Source organism: Chiloscyllium plagiosum, unplaced genomic scaffold (assembly GCF_037043375.1).
Source record: "Chiloscyllium plagiosum isolate Xiang-an unplaced genomic scaffold, Cpla_swu_hap1 HiC_scaffold_12, whole genome shotgun sequence".
In the NCBI taxonomy this organism is placed as follows: domain Eukaryota; kingdom Metazoa; phylum Chordata; class Chondrichthyes; order Orectolobiformes; family Hemiscylliidae; genus Chiloscyllium; species Chiloscyllium plagiosum.
Genome location: NW_028270150.1, coordinates 47,281,520 through 47,297,262, shown reverse-complemented (window position 1 = coordinate 47,297,262; position 15,743 = coordinate 47,281,520). Strand labels below are relative to the sequence as shown.

Genomic DNA, 15,743 nt, shown 5'->3' with positions numbered 1-15,743 from the left:
TTTGGCTTAGGTATTATGAGCTGGAGTGGAAGTGGGTACTGCAGATGCTGGAGATTAGAGTGGTGCTGGAAAAGCACAGCAGGTCAGGCAGCATCCGAGGAGCAGGAAAATCAACGTTTCAGGCAAAAGCCCTTCATCAGGGATGAAGCTGGAGGTTGAGTCCTAAACACTGTGACACCTAAGGAAAGGGGAAACTTACCTGGATATTTTGCACCAGGAAATGGTCAAGCCTCTTAGGATTGGGTCTTCTGATTTGATCCATGATCAGTGACAGGATAGTGTAGCTGCAGCTGAGATGAGGAAGGCTCCCCAATAGGCAGGAGCCTGAACCTTTACAATGAACCTACAGGTTTGAGGTTTTTTCAGCTTATTTGAATGAGAGTAGGTGCTGCAGGATGAATGAGCGAACTGACCTATGGCAAGATAGGCGGAGAAAAAAAGCAATATAGCAATAGTAGGGGCCAGTAGGGTGAAGGGAATTGATACCTTTCACTGTAGCAAAGAGCAAAAATCCAGAGGGGGTGTTGTTTTCCCCATACCATGGGGGCTCAGTGGTTAGCACTGCTGCCTCATAGCGCCAGGGACCCGGGTTCAATCCCTGCCTCGGGCAACAATCTGTGTGGAGTTTACACATTCTCCCCGTGTCTGCGTGGGTTTCCTCTGGGTGCTCCGGTTTCCTCCCATAATCTAAAGATGTGCAGGCCAAGTGAATTGGTCATGCTAATTTTCCTATAGTGTTAGGCGCATTAGTCAGGGGTAAATATAGGGTTGGGGAATGGGTTTGGGTGGGTTACTCTTCGGAGGGTTAGTATGGACTTGTTGGGCTGAAGGGCCTGTTTCCACACTGTAGGGAATCTAATACCATACCAGGTCTCCTCAGACCTGAAGAAGAACTTTGATAGAGAAGAGGAGGATCCGGTCATTGTTGGCACCAATGACATTGATAGAACAAGGAAAGAGGTTCTGCATAGTCACTATGAGGAGATAGGTACGGAGCAGAATCTCAAACATAATATCTGGATTATCACCTGAGCCATGTGAAAATTGGCATAGAGCAAATTAGATTAGAGAAATGAATACATGGCTCAAAGACAGGTGTGGGAGAAGTTTGTGGGGTTCAAACAATAGAACAGGGGAAGGTCAGGACTATACCACTGGAATGGTCTACTCCTAAACCATGCTGGAGCCTTCATTCCAGTGAGCCTTAGAACTAGAGAAGTAGACAAAGAATTTTAAACACAACAGTCGGGGCAGGAGATCCAAGTTGTTCAAATGTGGTAAGTAGAAGAGCAGAGACAAGGCAAGAGAGAGAGGTATTAATATTGGTAATGAAAAACCCACCGTGACAGGAAGGGATACAGAGTACAACTCTAAGAAAATATCAACAGATAAGACTAGAGGTTACAAAAAAAAAGTGACAAAACTAAACGTTTGGTTGACTTCATCCTAGGGCAACAGGAGAAGTGGCTAGTGAGATATTTGATGTGTAACTTCCAGAATTCTTTAGACTCAGGGAAGGTTGCATTAGATGGGAAATCTAATTAGGATGGTGCCGTGGCTCAGTGGTTAGCACTGCTGCCTCACAGCACCAGGGACCTGGGTTTGATTTCACTTTTGGATGACTGTCTGTGTGGAGTTTGCACCGGGTGCTCTGAGCTCTTCCCATAGTCCAAAGATGTGCATTGGCCATGGGTATGCAGGGTTACAGGGATAAGGTAGGTTTGGGTGCGATGCTGTTCGGAGGGTCAGGATGGACTGAAAGGCCTGCTTCCACAATGTAGAAATTCTATGATTCAGTGAATGTAGCTCTCTTACCCAAAAGGGCCTTGGTAATGGTGAGATGGCACCAAGTAGAGAGGACTTTTGTTCTTGCGACAGCTCAGCAAAGGGGACTCATGACCATGGTCCACGATAGAGCCCTTAACAAGAAGGACTGTAAAGATGAAGACTCCTTTACTTCTTCCTTTTTCTGCCTTTATATTCTATGTTTTGGTTTATTTTTCTGTGATTAAGATAGCGTCAGAGAACAGTGACACTATGCAACACATTTCACTATATTTTGTAACAAGATACACGTGACAATAAATAAATCAAATCAGGAAGACAGAAAGCAGGAAACTACATGTTTCCCCAGGGAAAATATTAGAAATCATAATTAAAGATGTTATAGCAAGACACTTCAAAGCATTCAAAATAATCAGGCAGAATTACCATGATTTTTGAAAGGGAATTCAAGCTTAAACAATTTATTAGAGTTCTTTGAAGAAGTAATATGTGCTTTGGATTAAGGGGTACCAGTGGATGTACTGTACTTAGATTTCCAGAAAGCATTTGATGAGGTGACATATCAAAAGGCTCTGGTGGAAAATAAAATCAGGGTTCACTGATGGTCTTTCTGCAGTTAGTAAGATGTCAGAGGTGGTAGGAATGCTAGATTCATTCTGCCTCCCACATTTCCTCACTATTTCACAGACACAGCCCCCCTTCCTCCCAACCTGCCCATCTTGTGACAAGGTGTCAGCAAGTTAATATGGAAATGAGGAAGAATGCCTTCTCTCAAGGGTTTTGGAATTAATTACCTCAAAGGCAGTGGAGCTTGAATCACTGAATATTTTAAAGACAGTATCAAATAGATAATTAACTATAGGAAAGCCAATGGTTCAGAGAAACAGGTGGGGAAGTAGATTTGAGGTCATGGTCAGATCAACTATATGTTTACTGCATGATACAGCAGGATCAAGGAACCCCAGCTGGTTAACTTACCAACAACCAGGTGGAGCAAGTCATATTTCCCTATGCTTACAGTGATACTGTTGCCCAAGAGAAAGATCTCATCCATAGAGTTAACTCAAGAGGGGGAATAACACTGCATTGAGTCACCACAAAAACAAAACAGCATGCAACTTTCACACATGTTCTTAACATGATAGTTTCTACCCACTTATTTTCTACACAGACCTATAACAACTAGATTATTTATCAAATTACCATTTTGCAATACCCTACATTTCATTTTGGTTCAGTCTGACTAGTGAGGGAATTCAAACCTGTGATAGACTCTAACTGAATAATTACTTACCTAACTTTCTCTCCCAGTTTTTAATATCTATTTGTCCAATCCGTATTCCATCAGTTATGGGCTCATCCTCCCGAAATGATTCATTCAGTAATCTGCGCAGCAGAGTTGTTTTCCCAGCACTCCTGTAGCCACAAACGGTCAATGTCCTGACATGAAACAGAACGTTTCCTTGCTGAAATACATCCTTAAGCTTTTTCTTGATTTCATCTGCTGCATCTTCATTTTGAATTTCTGCTGATGAATAAAGACGTATATCAGGCTCAGTAATCAACAAACATGAGTTATTCGTAAAGTTGATGCTATTTAATACTCAAAACAGGAGGTGCTTTAATATGTCCCTGAAGAAGCATTGGTTCACATTGTGAACCATGCTTAAAAGAATATGAAGCAGTTAAAGATTTTGAGCTTACTGACCCACATACTTCTGTCATAACCATTAGGAACAATGATGTGAAGGTGCTAGTGTTGGACTAGGGTAGACAAGGTCAGAAGTCACCTGACATCAGGTTACAGTCCAGCAAGTTTATTTGAAATCACAAGCTTTCAGAACGCTGCTCCTATATCAGGTGGGCTGAGGAATAAGGCAAAACAAGGCTAATGAAGCGGGTAAGTTACATCAGGTATTATCCTGTGCTGCAGTTTCTATGGAACCATATTTGGGGCAGAACCTCAGTCCCACAGCAGGGGAGTTTCCCTCAGATCTTACATTGGATGGTTTGCCAGTGAAGTGGCATTGGGATACTGAGAGGTGCCTAGCACCACATTCAATGGCAATTAGCCAGCAATGCCAAAGTTCCAGGAGTGAATAATAAAGTAAGCCCTGTAGGATGCCGCATGGGCATCTGCCTCGGAAACCTGAATTATCACATGGACCTTCAATAAATTGGGCAGCATGGTAGCTCAGTGGTTAGCACTGCTGCCTCACAGCACCAGGGGCCTGGGTTTGGTTCTGCCTCAGGCAACTGTCTGTGTGGAATTTGCACATTATCCCTGTGTCTGCAAGGGATTCCTCCGGGTGCTCTGGTTTCCTCCCACAGTCCAAAGATGTGCAGGTCAGGTGAACTGGCCAAGCTAAATTGCCCATAGTGTTAGGCACATTAGTCAGGGGCATATATAGGGTAGGGGAATGGGTCTGGGTGGGTTACTCTTCGAAGGGTCAGTGTGGACTTGTTTGGCCAAAGGGCCTGTTTCCATACTGTAGGGAATCTAAATTGTTGAGATTCAAGATTTTTTTATCTGTGTGTTCTCGGTTTCTAGAAAGACCCCTTCCTATAGCAGACCAACTTCAGAAAGCATTTCAAAAATGTTCAATCCTTGTTTTCTCAGCATTTTTACTGCAGAGTTTTAATTGACAGAAGTGTAACGAGGCATGAAGGCAAAATACTCACCGACTCCTGGCTCTGTTGCAGTAAGCTCACCCTGGCAGCTACTGTCAATGACATTGTCTGACACGTCATCATCACTTTCATGCCCACCATTGAACAATTCAGTGACATTTGTTTGTCGCACAAATTGTTTTGTTAACTTTTCCAGTCTATGCTTTCCAATTATTTCCAGTTTCCTTCCTAGAGGTTTTGACTGAAACTTGTCATCAACTTTGTGTTCGCTGTCATTTGATGCATCATTCTCTGGTTGCGTGGAGTGCTGCAAATCTTGAACTATCCTTTCCAAGCTTTGTTTCCCCAGTTTCTCCAGATTTTTTCCTGCACGTTTAAAAATCCTGTCCATTTTGTTTTAAAGTCAGTGACAGCACAAAACCAAGGATGATGTCTGTTTCGTTAAATAGATGGATAATCTGAAACGAATAGATAAATATACATCCATAATGTTAGAAAATTATTAATGCCATGTGAACTGTCAGGACTAGTGATTGATTTTCAGTTTCATAAGCAAAGCCAACTAAACATTAAGGGGCTTTGGATACATCTTACATTTATAAGTGAATGTTAGTTGAAGGTTTCCTGGACAAAGTCCTAATAAATTTCATTTGAGCTAGCAGTGAGGAAGGCAGATGGTATGTTGGCTTTTATATGAGAAGATTTGAATACAGGAGCAGGGATGTCTTATTGCAATTTTACAGGGCCCTGGGAAGACTACACCTGGATTACTGTGTGCAGTTTTGGTCTTCTTATCTGAGGAAGGATGTTCCGGCAATGGGGGGGGGAGAAGGCAACAATGATTTATCAGACTGATTCATTGCAGGGCTGACGTATGAAAACAGACTAAAATTGGTTAAATTTCACACCCTTATGGGGGCAATCCGTCTCCAGCAGATAACTACAACTTGAATGTACTTCAAGTTTTCAGCTCCCCCCCCCCGTTCCCTTCTGATTGCTTTGTCTATCTCTGTCGCTCTGCTCGGTACAAATGCCTCGTAATCCACGCACATTAAAATACACACAAGCTTTAAGAAATAATTGGCTATGAACAGCCGAAACATTCCGTTTCAAGCCGAATCATGAACAACACTTACTGAGAATTCAGTAGTGAAAGTGAAACTCGATCAGAATCCCCGACGCTTCTCTCAGACACACCGATGATTGCAGAGAGATTACTGGCAGAGGGAAAGCTTGCTCGGTTTTATTTTGTGGGTACACTCCCAGCCGCAAGCAGCTTATGTGCTTCGTCCTTTCGTTTCTCCTTTCCGTCCAACCAATGGTAAGGCTTGAGTTTTTTTTTGGGGGGGTGGGGTAGGGTGTGCTTTCTGAGGTCATTCGGGAAAAGCCGTAAAACGATGCAATCTGGAAATTTCCAGTGTCTGGGAATTTTGTTTCATCAAGATATGCATCGGTCCCGGGGAAATCCCGGAACTGCAGCTCACATGCCAGCACCTACTGCTGTGCAGCAGTGGAGAGAGAGCTGAAAGATGTGCCCAAAGGTCGATCATTTTTCTCACGATCTCTTTGACTAGTTCCAAAAGTATCGAAACTGGGGAGGGTGAGGCATTGGTGGGGGTTGGGGAAGTGCTTCACAGGCAAGCCCCAGCCAGCTTTGGAATCATTTCACTCCGGGAGCTGTGTGACTCTCAGGGATGGGTGTGTTCGCCACTAATGTCTGGGAGCAAGCCTCCTGCAATAGGGCCAATCACAATGGGTGTGACCGACACACTCAAATTTCCAATTCCCAGGAAGATTCCCACCCTCATCATCTTTGCCTCTTTCCCCTCCCCCCTCCTACCTCGTTCCTTTGCTTTTATCCTTCCTGTTCACTTCCTCCTTCTCTCCAGTTGAACAGAAACTTATAGATTTCTGTGTACAATGTTCTTTGGACGGTGCAGTTTATTAATGGCGAGTTTTGACAATCTCATTATTCCTCTCATGCAAAACCAAGTGTTACAAATATGGGCTGGGGATACTTCCCATTTGTTCACCATCTCAAGGGTAGTTCAGTATGGACAGCAAATGCTGGCCCAGACAGCTGTGAAAGAATTTGTAAGATCCTGTGGTGTATCAGTTGAACCTCTCTCAGAGCCTGCATAAGCTCTCTTACCTGTTTTGTTTGGGTTCCAGAGACCAGTTACTTCTTAAATCTCTAGTGGAACTTAAGTATTCCTCAGCTTTCATTCCCAGGTCCTCCTACTTCCCAATATTCCAGGTGTCTGGCTGTGGCACACTCATGGGCATCCTACTGAATGGTGAAGGTGCCACGATGGTCTAGACCAGGTGGGATCACAGTTGCAGAGATGGCTGAGTCAGGCTGCTCCCAGCATGCTGCTTTCGGTCTCGCTCAGACCAGAAGAAATTCAAAAAGATGAATTTTTGGTCGGGGTCGGGGGGAACATTATAAGAATGGAGATGAACAAATTACTCTTTAAAAACAAAATAAGATACCGGACTTCTTTATTTCCCTTCACAATCCTCTCTGAAGTCAGGCATGCTTGTACGAGGAATGGCAGTGGATGAGGCAGCAAGTCCACATTCCTTCTCCACTCTGACTGCCACTTATTGACCGAGTTGCTGCCCCAGCCCCAAGGTTTTATTTGTGGAATGACTCAAATCTTCACCAAAGTCTTCAGTGGGTTCACTTTTGAGCTTCATGGCGATGCGACCTCTTTAAACTGCACAGCCTCCTGACATTTTCTTCTCTCTTGAGCATCTCACCTTGTTGCAGCTCCATGTGTCTCATTCAAATCTTCATTCTGTACCATCCACCTAAATACCATACTTAGATTCTTCATTGCCTCCTTCCCTCAGTATCTACTATTTCTCATGCTTAGTAAGTCCAACCTCCAACTTCTTTAAGCCTACCTCCTCTGTTTGAGTTCACTTCTTTTTTATCCTTTAAGGAGTTCCTTTTCATAAGCTTCCCATCACAACCAATCCCTTGAATTTGCCATTTCACACGGCCTCTATATTTCAGTCACTTGAATCTTGGCAAAGACTTTCTCTGCACATTGTCATGTCCCTCTTCACTCTTACTTTCATCTCCCCCCAAATCCCACTTCCTATTCTGTCAGTCCCGGAACAAAAACTCTCCCTCAACTCACTTTCAACTTGGCAATTATTTAGCCTTCGGCCCTCCTTTCGTCATGATACTTCTACAGTTACGGATCTACTCAACCCCACTCTCAGCCCTGCACTTGACGTCTTTCTTCCCATTAATACCATTACCCTGATGGGAGCCCCAGGTTCACTTCCTAAACTCTGAGGAACCCAACCTTCTGCATTTATGGGGAGAATTGGTTCAGTCGTTCATCATCAGTCTTCACTGTTGATGTGGACCCACATTAGGTCCTGCTGTCCTCTGTCAAAATTGTTCATTACACCAGAAGTATTTTGGTGTGTATGGATAACCCTGGCTTCTCTTTTTTTTAAATGTGGTACATGAAAATAGTTTGGTTTAAAAATGGAATGATTTGGCAGCATGGTGGCTCAGTGGTTGGCACGGCTGCCTCACAGCGTTAGCGGTCCAGATTCGATTCCACCCTCGAGTGATTGTCTCTTTGGAGTTCCTCTCACAGACCAAAGATATGCAGGTTAGGTGGATTGGCTATGATAAAATTGCCCAGAGTATCCAGGGATGTGCAGGCTAGGTGGATTAGCCATGGGAAATGTAAGTTACGGGGATAGGGTGGAAGGCTGGGTTTGGGTCTGGGTGGGATGCTCTTTGGAGGATCGGTGTGGACTTGATTGGCTGAATGGCCTCTTTCCATACTGTAAGGATTCTGTGAAAATGGCGAAGGCATCTATTCTCGTATACTGACATCACAACCTGTGTGTCTGGCAACTTCCAAGCTTACAAAGGTATTTATCTAAATATTCCCCATTACAATGAAAGAAAAGGTGCAGCCAACATTTTTTGTCATCTAAACCAAAGCCATTAGCGTTACTTGATTTAAAAGTACATTTTGAAAATTCCTGTTCTTCAAAAGTGACATCCAATATCACTTTTTGTGAGCCAAAAACAAAAGGCTGGACTGTATTTATACTTTCCTTCAACAACAAAAAATCCTTTTTGTTCTCTACATCTTTGCCTTTAACAATGACGATACTTTTTGTATCCAACAAAAACATACACCATATTGGAATGAAAAGACATAAATCCGTTGAGCCTTTTTAGAGAATACAAGGATGCAAGTTATTTTTAGAGATCACATTTAATTTATTTAAATTGCATTGCTCAACTTTGGTCCAAAGACAACTCTTCTCACTTTTCTCAGAATCTGGAATAAAAATAAACAGAAAGTGCTGGAGAAACTCAACAGACCTGGCATCATCTGTGGAGTTCTAAAGAAGTGTCATATAGGAGTTGAGACAATAACTCCATTTCTCCCTCCATGGATGCTGGCATTCCTGCTGAGTTTCTCCAGCTCTTTGTTTTTAGACTCAGTTCTAGGACTGCTTGTGTGAATGTGCTTCAGCATCTTCCTTCTAACCTCTTTAGGGCAATGAGCCTAATCCCTTTGTGAAGAAATTATATCACTTTTTTTTGCTTGCCAAATACAGTAACAGGTGCGTGCTTTATACTTCCAGACCATGCTTTTGTCACAACTTCCTGTCACTCTTGAAATGTGCATCTCATTGCATAATCCACATGATCTGAGCAAGGCACTTTCTTTTCAACTGTGATGTGGAGGTGCTGGTGTTGGACTGGGGTGGACAAAGTTAAAAATCAGCAGGTCAGGCAGCATCCGAGGAGCAGGAAAATCAATGTTTCGGGCAAAAGCCCTTTATCAGGAATGGCCTTTTGCCCGAAACATCAATTTTCCTGCTCCTCGGATGCTGCCTGAACTGCTGTGCTTTTCCAGCACCACTCTGATCTAAACTCTGGTTTCCAGCATCTGCAGTCCTTACTTTTGCCAAGTTAAAAATCATACAACGCAAGGTTATAGTCCTACAGGATTATTTAGAAGTACTAGTTTTTGGAATGCTGCTCCTTCATCAGCTACCTGGTACATATCCCTTTACCCGAGCTTCCAAAAACCAAAAAGCTCCGAAAACCAAAGGTTTTCATGGAGCGTGCAGCATCAGTCATGTCTGCATAACATCACGGGGTTTTCTTGGCGGGCAAGGGCCGCACCCACTCAACCCACGTGGTGGCATGGCCCAGCACTCGGAGGCATCAGTTGTGTATTGTATTTACTGTGCTAAATTGTTTAATTTATGAAAATGTCAAAAAGAGGTGCAGTTACATCTATGGCTAACAATAATATAAAGGAAAGGAAGCATCTGTCATTATCAATAATACAGAAAGTAGAGCTATTGCAGAAGCATTGTCATGGTGTGGCTGTGTCGTGTCTTACTGAAGAATATGGTGTCAGAACTACCACTGTCTCTGATTTGAAGAAACAGAAAGACAAGTTACTGAAGTTTTATGGTGAGTGATGACCATCAACTAATGAAAAATAGGAAAACACTGCATAGGGCAAAAAATGAAGATCTTAACTGTGTGTTGATGGAGTGGATTAGACAACAAAGATGTGAATGGATGACTGGTTTGATGGTCATGAAACAAGCTAGAAAATATTATAAAGAACTGAACACTAAAGGCGAATGTCAATATTCAGAAGGTTGGCTGCAGAAATTCAAGAAGCGTAATGGTGTGAAGTACCTGAAAATCTGTGGCGAAAAGGCTTCAGCTGACCATGAAGCAGCTGAAAATTAGGTTGGTGAATTTGCTAAGCTGATATCTAACAAAAGCCTTCGTCCTGAACAAATGTACAATGCTGATGAAACTGCTCTCTACTGGCGCTATGTCCCGAGAAAAACATTAGCAACGGCTAATGAGAGAGCACCAACAGGAAACTAAGGATAGATTAACTATTCTTGGGTGTGTCAATGCTGCTGGCACACACAGAGTGAAATTGGCAGTGATTGGGAAAAGCAAACATGCGAGATGTCTTAAAGGTGTACGCAATTTGCCTGTGCATTATCATGCAAACAAGAAAGCATGGGTAAGCAGAGAATTTGTTTCTGATTGGTTCAGTAAACACTTCGTACCCAGCGGCATGAGCTCATTGCAGACAAGCTGGACTGGAAGAAAAGTGTAAAATGTTATTGTTCCTGGACAACTGCTCCGCACATCCCTCTACTGAACAGCTTGTGAAAAGTAATGTTTTTGGCATTTACTTGCCCCTGAATGTGACATTGGTATTACAGCCCTGTGACCAAGGAATTTCACACTCCATGAAGAGCAAGTATAAAGACTATTTTTTAAACAATATGCTTGCTGCAGTCAACAGAGAGGTAGGGATTCAAGACTTCTTGAAAGAGTTTAGTCTTAAGAATGCCATTTACCCAGTTGCTAATGCTTGGAATTACATTGATAAAGCAACATTAACAAATGCTTGGCACAGACTCTGACCTATTTCTTGTAAATGATTAGATTCCCTTCAGCCAAACAAGTCCATACCGACCCTCCAAAGAGTAACCCACCCAGACCCATTTCCCTCTGAATGATGCACCTAACACTATGGGTAATTTAGCATGGCCAATTCATCTAGCCTGCACATCTTTGGACTGTGGGAGGAAACCCACACAGGCATGGGGAGAATGTGCAAACACCACACAGACAGGTGCCTGAGGCTGGAATTGAACCTGGGACCCTGGTGCTATGAGGCAGCAGTGCTAACCACTGAGCCACTGTGCCACCCTGCTGGTGATGCGTTTGAAGGATTTCGTATCACTGGAGAGAAAAAGATGATAGCAAGCTTTGTTACTTATGCACAAAATTTATCGAACGAAAGTGTAAATAAATTACATGAAGCTGACATCGAAGAAATACTGAACATTGACAATGATGTGCTTGTCGTGCATTCCTTGAGTGATGGGAACATTGCTGAAATGATTTTAAATACGGGTTCCTGTACAGATAAGTGAGAGGATAGTAGTGATGATGATGATGATGATGACTTCGTGAACACAGTTGAAAAAGTCCCCATTGATGATATGGTGAAAATGTATGATCAGTTAATTGCTGGCCTTGAACAATGTTCATTTACCAGTGAGCAAGAGATTATGGCAATTTACGCAATTAAAGAGAGATAGCTTAGACAGAAACCTATGTTAATCAGACTGATGACACTTGAAGAAGCCTTTAAAACCATCGCCTGCCATAGTGCTGAAGCTGTGTGTGTTTAAGTTTTACCAAATGTTTTTATTGTAATGTTTTTTATGGAATTAAAATGTTGTTGAATATTTATGGTCAATGTATTTCATTTATCAGTACACTACTCTATAAATAAAGTGCGGTAGTACTTCCAGTCTTCATTTATCCTACTTAGTGTCAGTATTCATACATTTTTGCTGCAGTAAAATATTTATGTTTGATTATGGGTTGCTACCCTGCACCCTACAGGGGACACTACATGAGTTCCGAAAACCGTAAAATTCTGATTTTCACAAAGCAGCTGGTCCTGAGCATTTCAGATAAAGGGATACATACCTGTACTTCCAAATAAACCTGGTGGACTATAACCTGGTGTTGTGTGATTTTTAGCTTTTTCAAATGAAACAGCTTGACTATGATTCCTATGCCAAGTACTGGAAAGTGGCAGTAGTGTAGATTTAGTGTCATTTTGATGATACAGGCTTGATATGCAGATGGGCCTGTTCTGTGCTTTATGATTCTACGACATTCAAAGCAGTGATGGAACCTGACAGTCAGATGAATTCCAGGCCCCAACTGCTTGCTTCAGCTGTGTCATTCTTGTGCTATTTTTAAATGGAGGTGATCAGTCTGAGCAGGAAGCCTTCAGAATATGGGTGCTGCCTGTTGCTACAGACAAGTGCAGCCATGTTGGGGACTGCTGCTGTCTTACTGATTAAAGGAAATAACTCTTCAGATGGCTAGGAGACCGAATGTGGCTGCTTGACCTGCATTAAGGAAATGATTAGGAGCAGCATTATTGCTGGTGTTAGTAGGTCCTAGATATTTGAAGAAATATCAATTGCAAAGAAAACCACTTGGGCCCTGTGATGAATCCGGTTGCTGTGCAATGATGTGTACAAGACTGTTTGGGCTTGGTTTGCTTAACGTTGAGTACCAGGGTGCTGAATGAACAGACCACTTTGAGAAGTTACTTCAGAAGTGGTGACTGCATTCCTCTGCTCTCCAATTCAAACTGCCCCCCGACTATCCCTTTGAAAAAATGTAAGACCTTTTCAGAGGTGTCAGGATCCTCAGAGGACCTACCTCCAGGGCTGTGATTTCAAATTCAGACCTGAACCAAGTCTTGACCTCCCTGTCCTTTAAACATCCAGTTCAGTGTGTCTGTTGTATTGATGACTCTCAGAGTATGTTATATTGTTCCTCCTTGTTGAATCGACCTTATCATCAGCATCTTCCTTCAGTGGAGTGCACCTCCTAGTAGCGTGCTGATGATGTCAAGTCTCTGCAAACAAAATAACATCCTAAATGCAGCAGGTAGAAGCAATTTTAAAAAGATGTTTTGAAATGGCCTATGATAGGAATGTATTGTCACTTTCTCTCTCTGAAACAGGTACTGGTTAAAACGCTCACAAACAAAGACAATACTCAGGCATTCTTTCTCATTTGGTGCATGGTCTCGTTCAGTTTGTACGAATGTATTGGATGTAAGCTCAAACAGGCTGTTCTTGTTGCATGAGAGTTGCTCCAAGTCCTGTTTTACTCGCTTATACAGCAAGACTACTTCATTGTTGACATCATATTCCTTTAGCACTGGCATTGTCCACATTAATTGCGATGATGCAAATGAAAGCTGCTTCTTGTTCCATATCCTGATTCCATTGAAGTCCTTTCAAGTGAGCTTGGGTAGAAATTCACATTCTGTTGACAGGGCAAGAACTTGGCTAGATTGTTCATGAATCATTGAGCTGCTTTCACATGAGTTGGTTGCTGCATCCCCCATCACGAAGGACACCTCCATCCCCCATCACGAAGGACCCCGGCCGACCCATTGTCTCCGCCTGCTCCTGCCCCACCGAACTCAACTCTGCGTACCTTGACACCGTCCTGTCCCCCTTAGTCCAAGAACTCCCCACCTACGTTCGGGACACCACCCATGCCCTCCACTTGCTCCATGATTTTCGCTTCCCCGGTCCCCAACGCCTTATTTTCACCATGGACATCCAGTCCCTGTACACCTCCATCCCCCATCACGAAGGACCCCGGCCGACCCATTGTCTCCGCCTGCTCCTGCCCCACCGAACTCATCTCTGCGTACCTTGACACCGTCCTGTCCCCCTTAGTCCAAGAACTCCCCACCTACGTTCGGGACACCACCCATGCCCTCCACCTGCTCCATGATTTTCGCTTCCCCGGTCCCCAACGCCTTATTTTCACCATGGACATCCAGTCCCTGTACACCTCCATCCCCCATCACGAAGGACTCAAAGCCCTCCGCTTCTTTCTTTCCTGCCGTACCGACCAGTACCCTTCCACTGACACCCTCCTTCGACTGACTGAATTGGTCCTCACCCTGAACAACTTCTCTTTCCTATCCTCCCACTTCCTCCAAACGAAAGGAGTAGCCATGGGCACCCGCATGGGCCCCAGCTATGCCTGCCTCTTCGTAGGATATGTGGAACAATCCATCTTCCGCAACTACACTGGCCCCACCCCCCACCTTTTCCTCCGCTACATCGGTGACTGTATCGGCGCCGCCTCGTGCTCCCACGAGGAAGTTGAACAGTTCATCCACTTCACCAACACCTTCCACCCCGACCTCAAATTCACCTGGACAGTCTCAGATTCCTCCCTCCCCTTCCTCGACCTTTCTATTTCTATCTCAGGCGACCGAATCAACACGGACATCTACTACAAACCGACCGACTCCCACAGCTACCTGGACTACACCTCCTCCCATCCTGCCCCCTGTAAAAACGCCATCCCATTCTCCCAATTCCTTCGACTCCGCCGCATCTGCTCCCAGGAGGACCAGTTCCAAAAACGCACAACCCAGATGGCCTCCTTCTTCAAGGACCGCAATTTCCCCCCCGACGTGGTCGACGATGCCCTCACCGCATCTCTTCCACTTCCCGCTCCTCCGCTCTTGAACCCTGCCCTCCAACCGCCACCAGGACAGAACCCCACTGGTGCTCACCTACCACCCCACCAATCTCCATGTACAGCGCATCATCCGCCGTCATTTCCGCTACCTCCAAACGGACCCCACCACCAAGGATATATTTCCCTCCCCTCCCCTATCAGCATTCCGTAAAGACCACTCCCTCCGTGACTCCCTCGTCAGATCCACACCCCCCACCAACCCAACCTCCACTCCCGGCACCTTCCCCTGCAACCGCAGGAGGTGCAAGACTTGCGCCCACACCTCCCCCCTCACCTTTCTCCAAGGCCCCAAAGGAAACTTCCATATCCGCCACAGATTCACCTGCACCTCCACACATATCATCTATTGCATCCTCTGCACCCGATGTGGCCTCCTCTATATTGGGGAGACAGGCCGGCTACTTGCGGAGCGTTTCAGAGAACACCTCTGGGACACCCGGACCAACCAACCCAACCACCCTGTAGCTCAACATTTCAATTCCCCCTCCCACTCCACCAAGGATATGCAGGTCTTTGGACTCCTCCATCGTCAGACCACAACAAAACGACGGTTGGAGGAAGAACGCCTCATCTTCCGGCTAGGAACCCTCCAACCACAAGGGATGAACTCGGATTTCACCAGTTTCCTCATTTCCCCTCCCCCCACCCTGTCTCAGTCAAATCCATCAAATTCAGCACCGCCTTCCTAACCTGAGATCTTCTTCCCGACCTCTCCGCCCCCACCCCAGTCTGACCTATCACCCTCACCTTGACCTCTTTCCACCTATCACATTTCCGACGCCCCTCCCCCAAGTCCCTCCTCCCTACCTTTTATCTTAGCCTGCTGGACAAACTTTCCTCATTCCTGAAGAAGGGCTTATGCCCGAAACGTCGATTCTCCTGTTCCCTGGATGCTGCCTGACCTGCTGCGCTTTTCCAGCAACACATTTCCAGCTGCTGCATATCTACTACAGCTCACACCTTATCAGTATCACAGCAAAGTCCTGTCACTGTCTGTACACAACTTAAAGACTTCAGTCATCTTCAACAGCAGCCTTTTCCATTTTCAGGCTCATTTGGCAAGTTCACCACTTTCCAATAATGATTTGTGATGGTTTTTATCATGTCTCTGCATCCATTGACCAGCAAATTGTCCACAATCACTTCCACTCTTGGTAAAGCATGAGCTATCTCA

At 44.5% G+C, this 15,743-nt stretch overlaps 1 protein-coding gene across 2 annotated transcripts in view; it reads right to left on the bottom strand.

Annotated features, from left to right (window-relative positions):
* LOC122555200 (uncharacterized) overlaps positions 1 to 5,694 on the bottom strand; it is a 36,504-nt gene extending 30,810 nt beyond the window's left edge. The window contains exons 1-3 of one of the 2 annotated variants that reach the window (XM_043700957.2): positions 5,553 to 5,694; positions 4,468 to 4,874; positions 3,080 to 3,313 (exon numbers count right to left, since the gene is read on the bottom strand). In XM_043700957.2, coding sequence (XP_043556892.2) covers positions 3,080 to 3,313; positions 4,468 to 4,807 — 574 coding nt within the window. In that variant the 5' untranslated portion in view covers positions 4,808 to 4,874; positions 5,553 to 5,694. The remainder of the gene's footprint in view (positions 1 to 3,079; positions 3,314 to 4,467; positions 4,875 to 5,552) is intronic. The other variant, XM_043700958.2, reaches the window with a different exon arrangement.
* Positions 5,695 to 15,743: the final 10,049 nt, after the last annotated feature.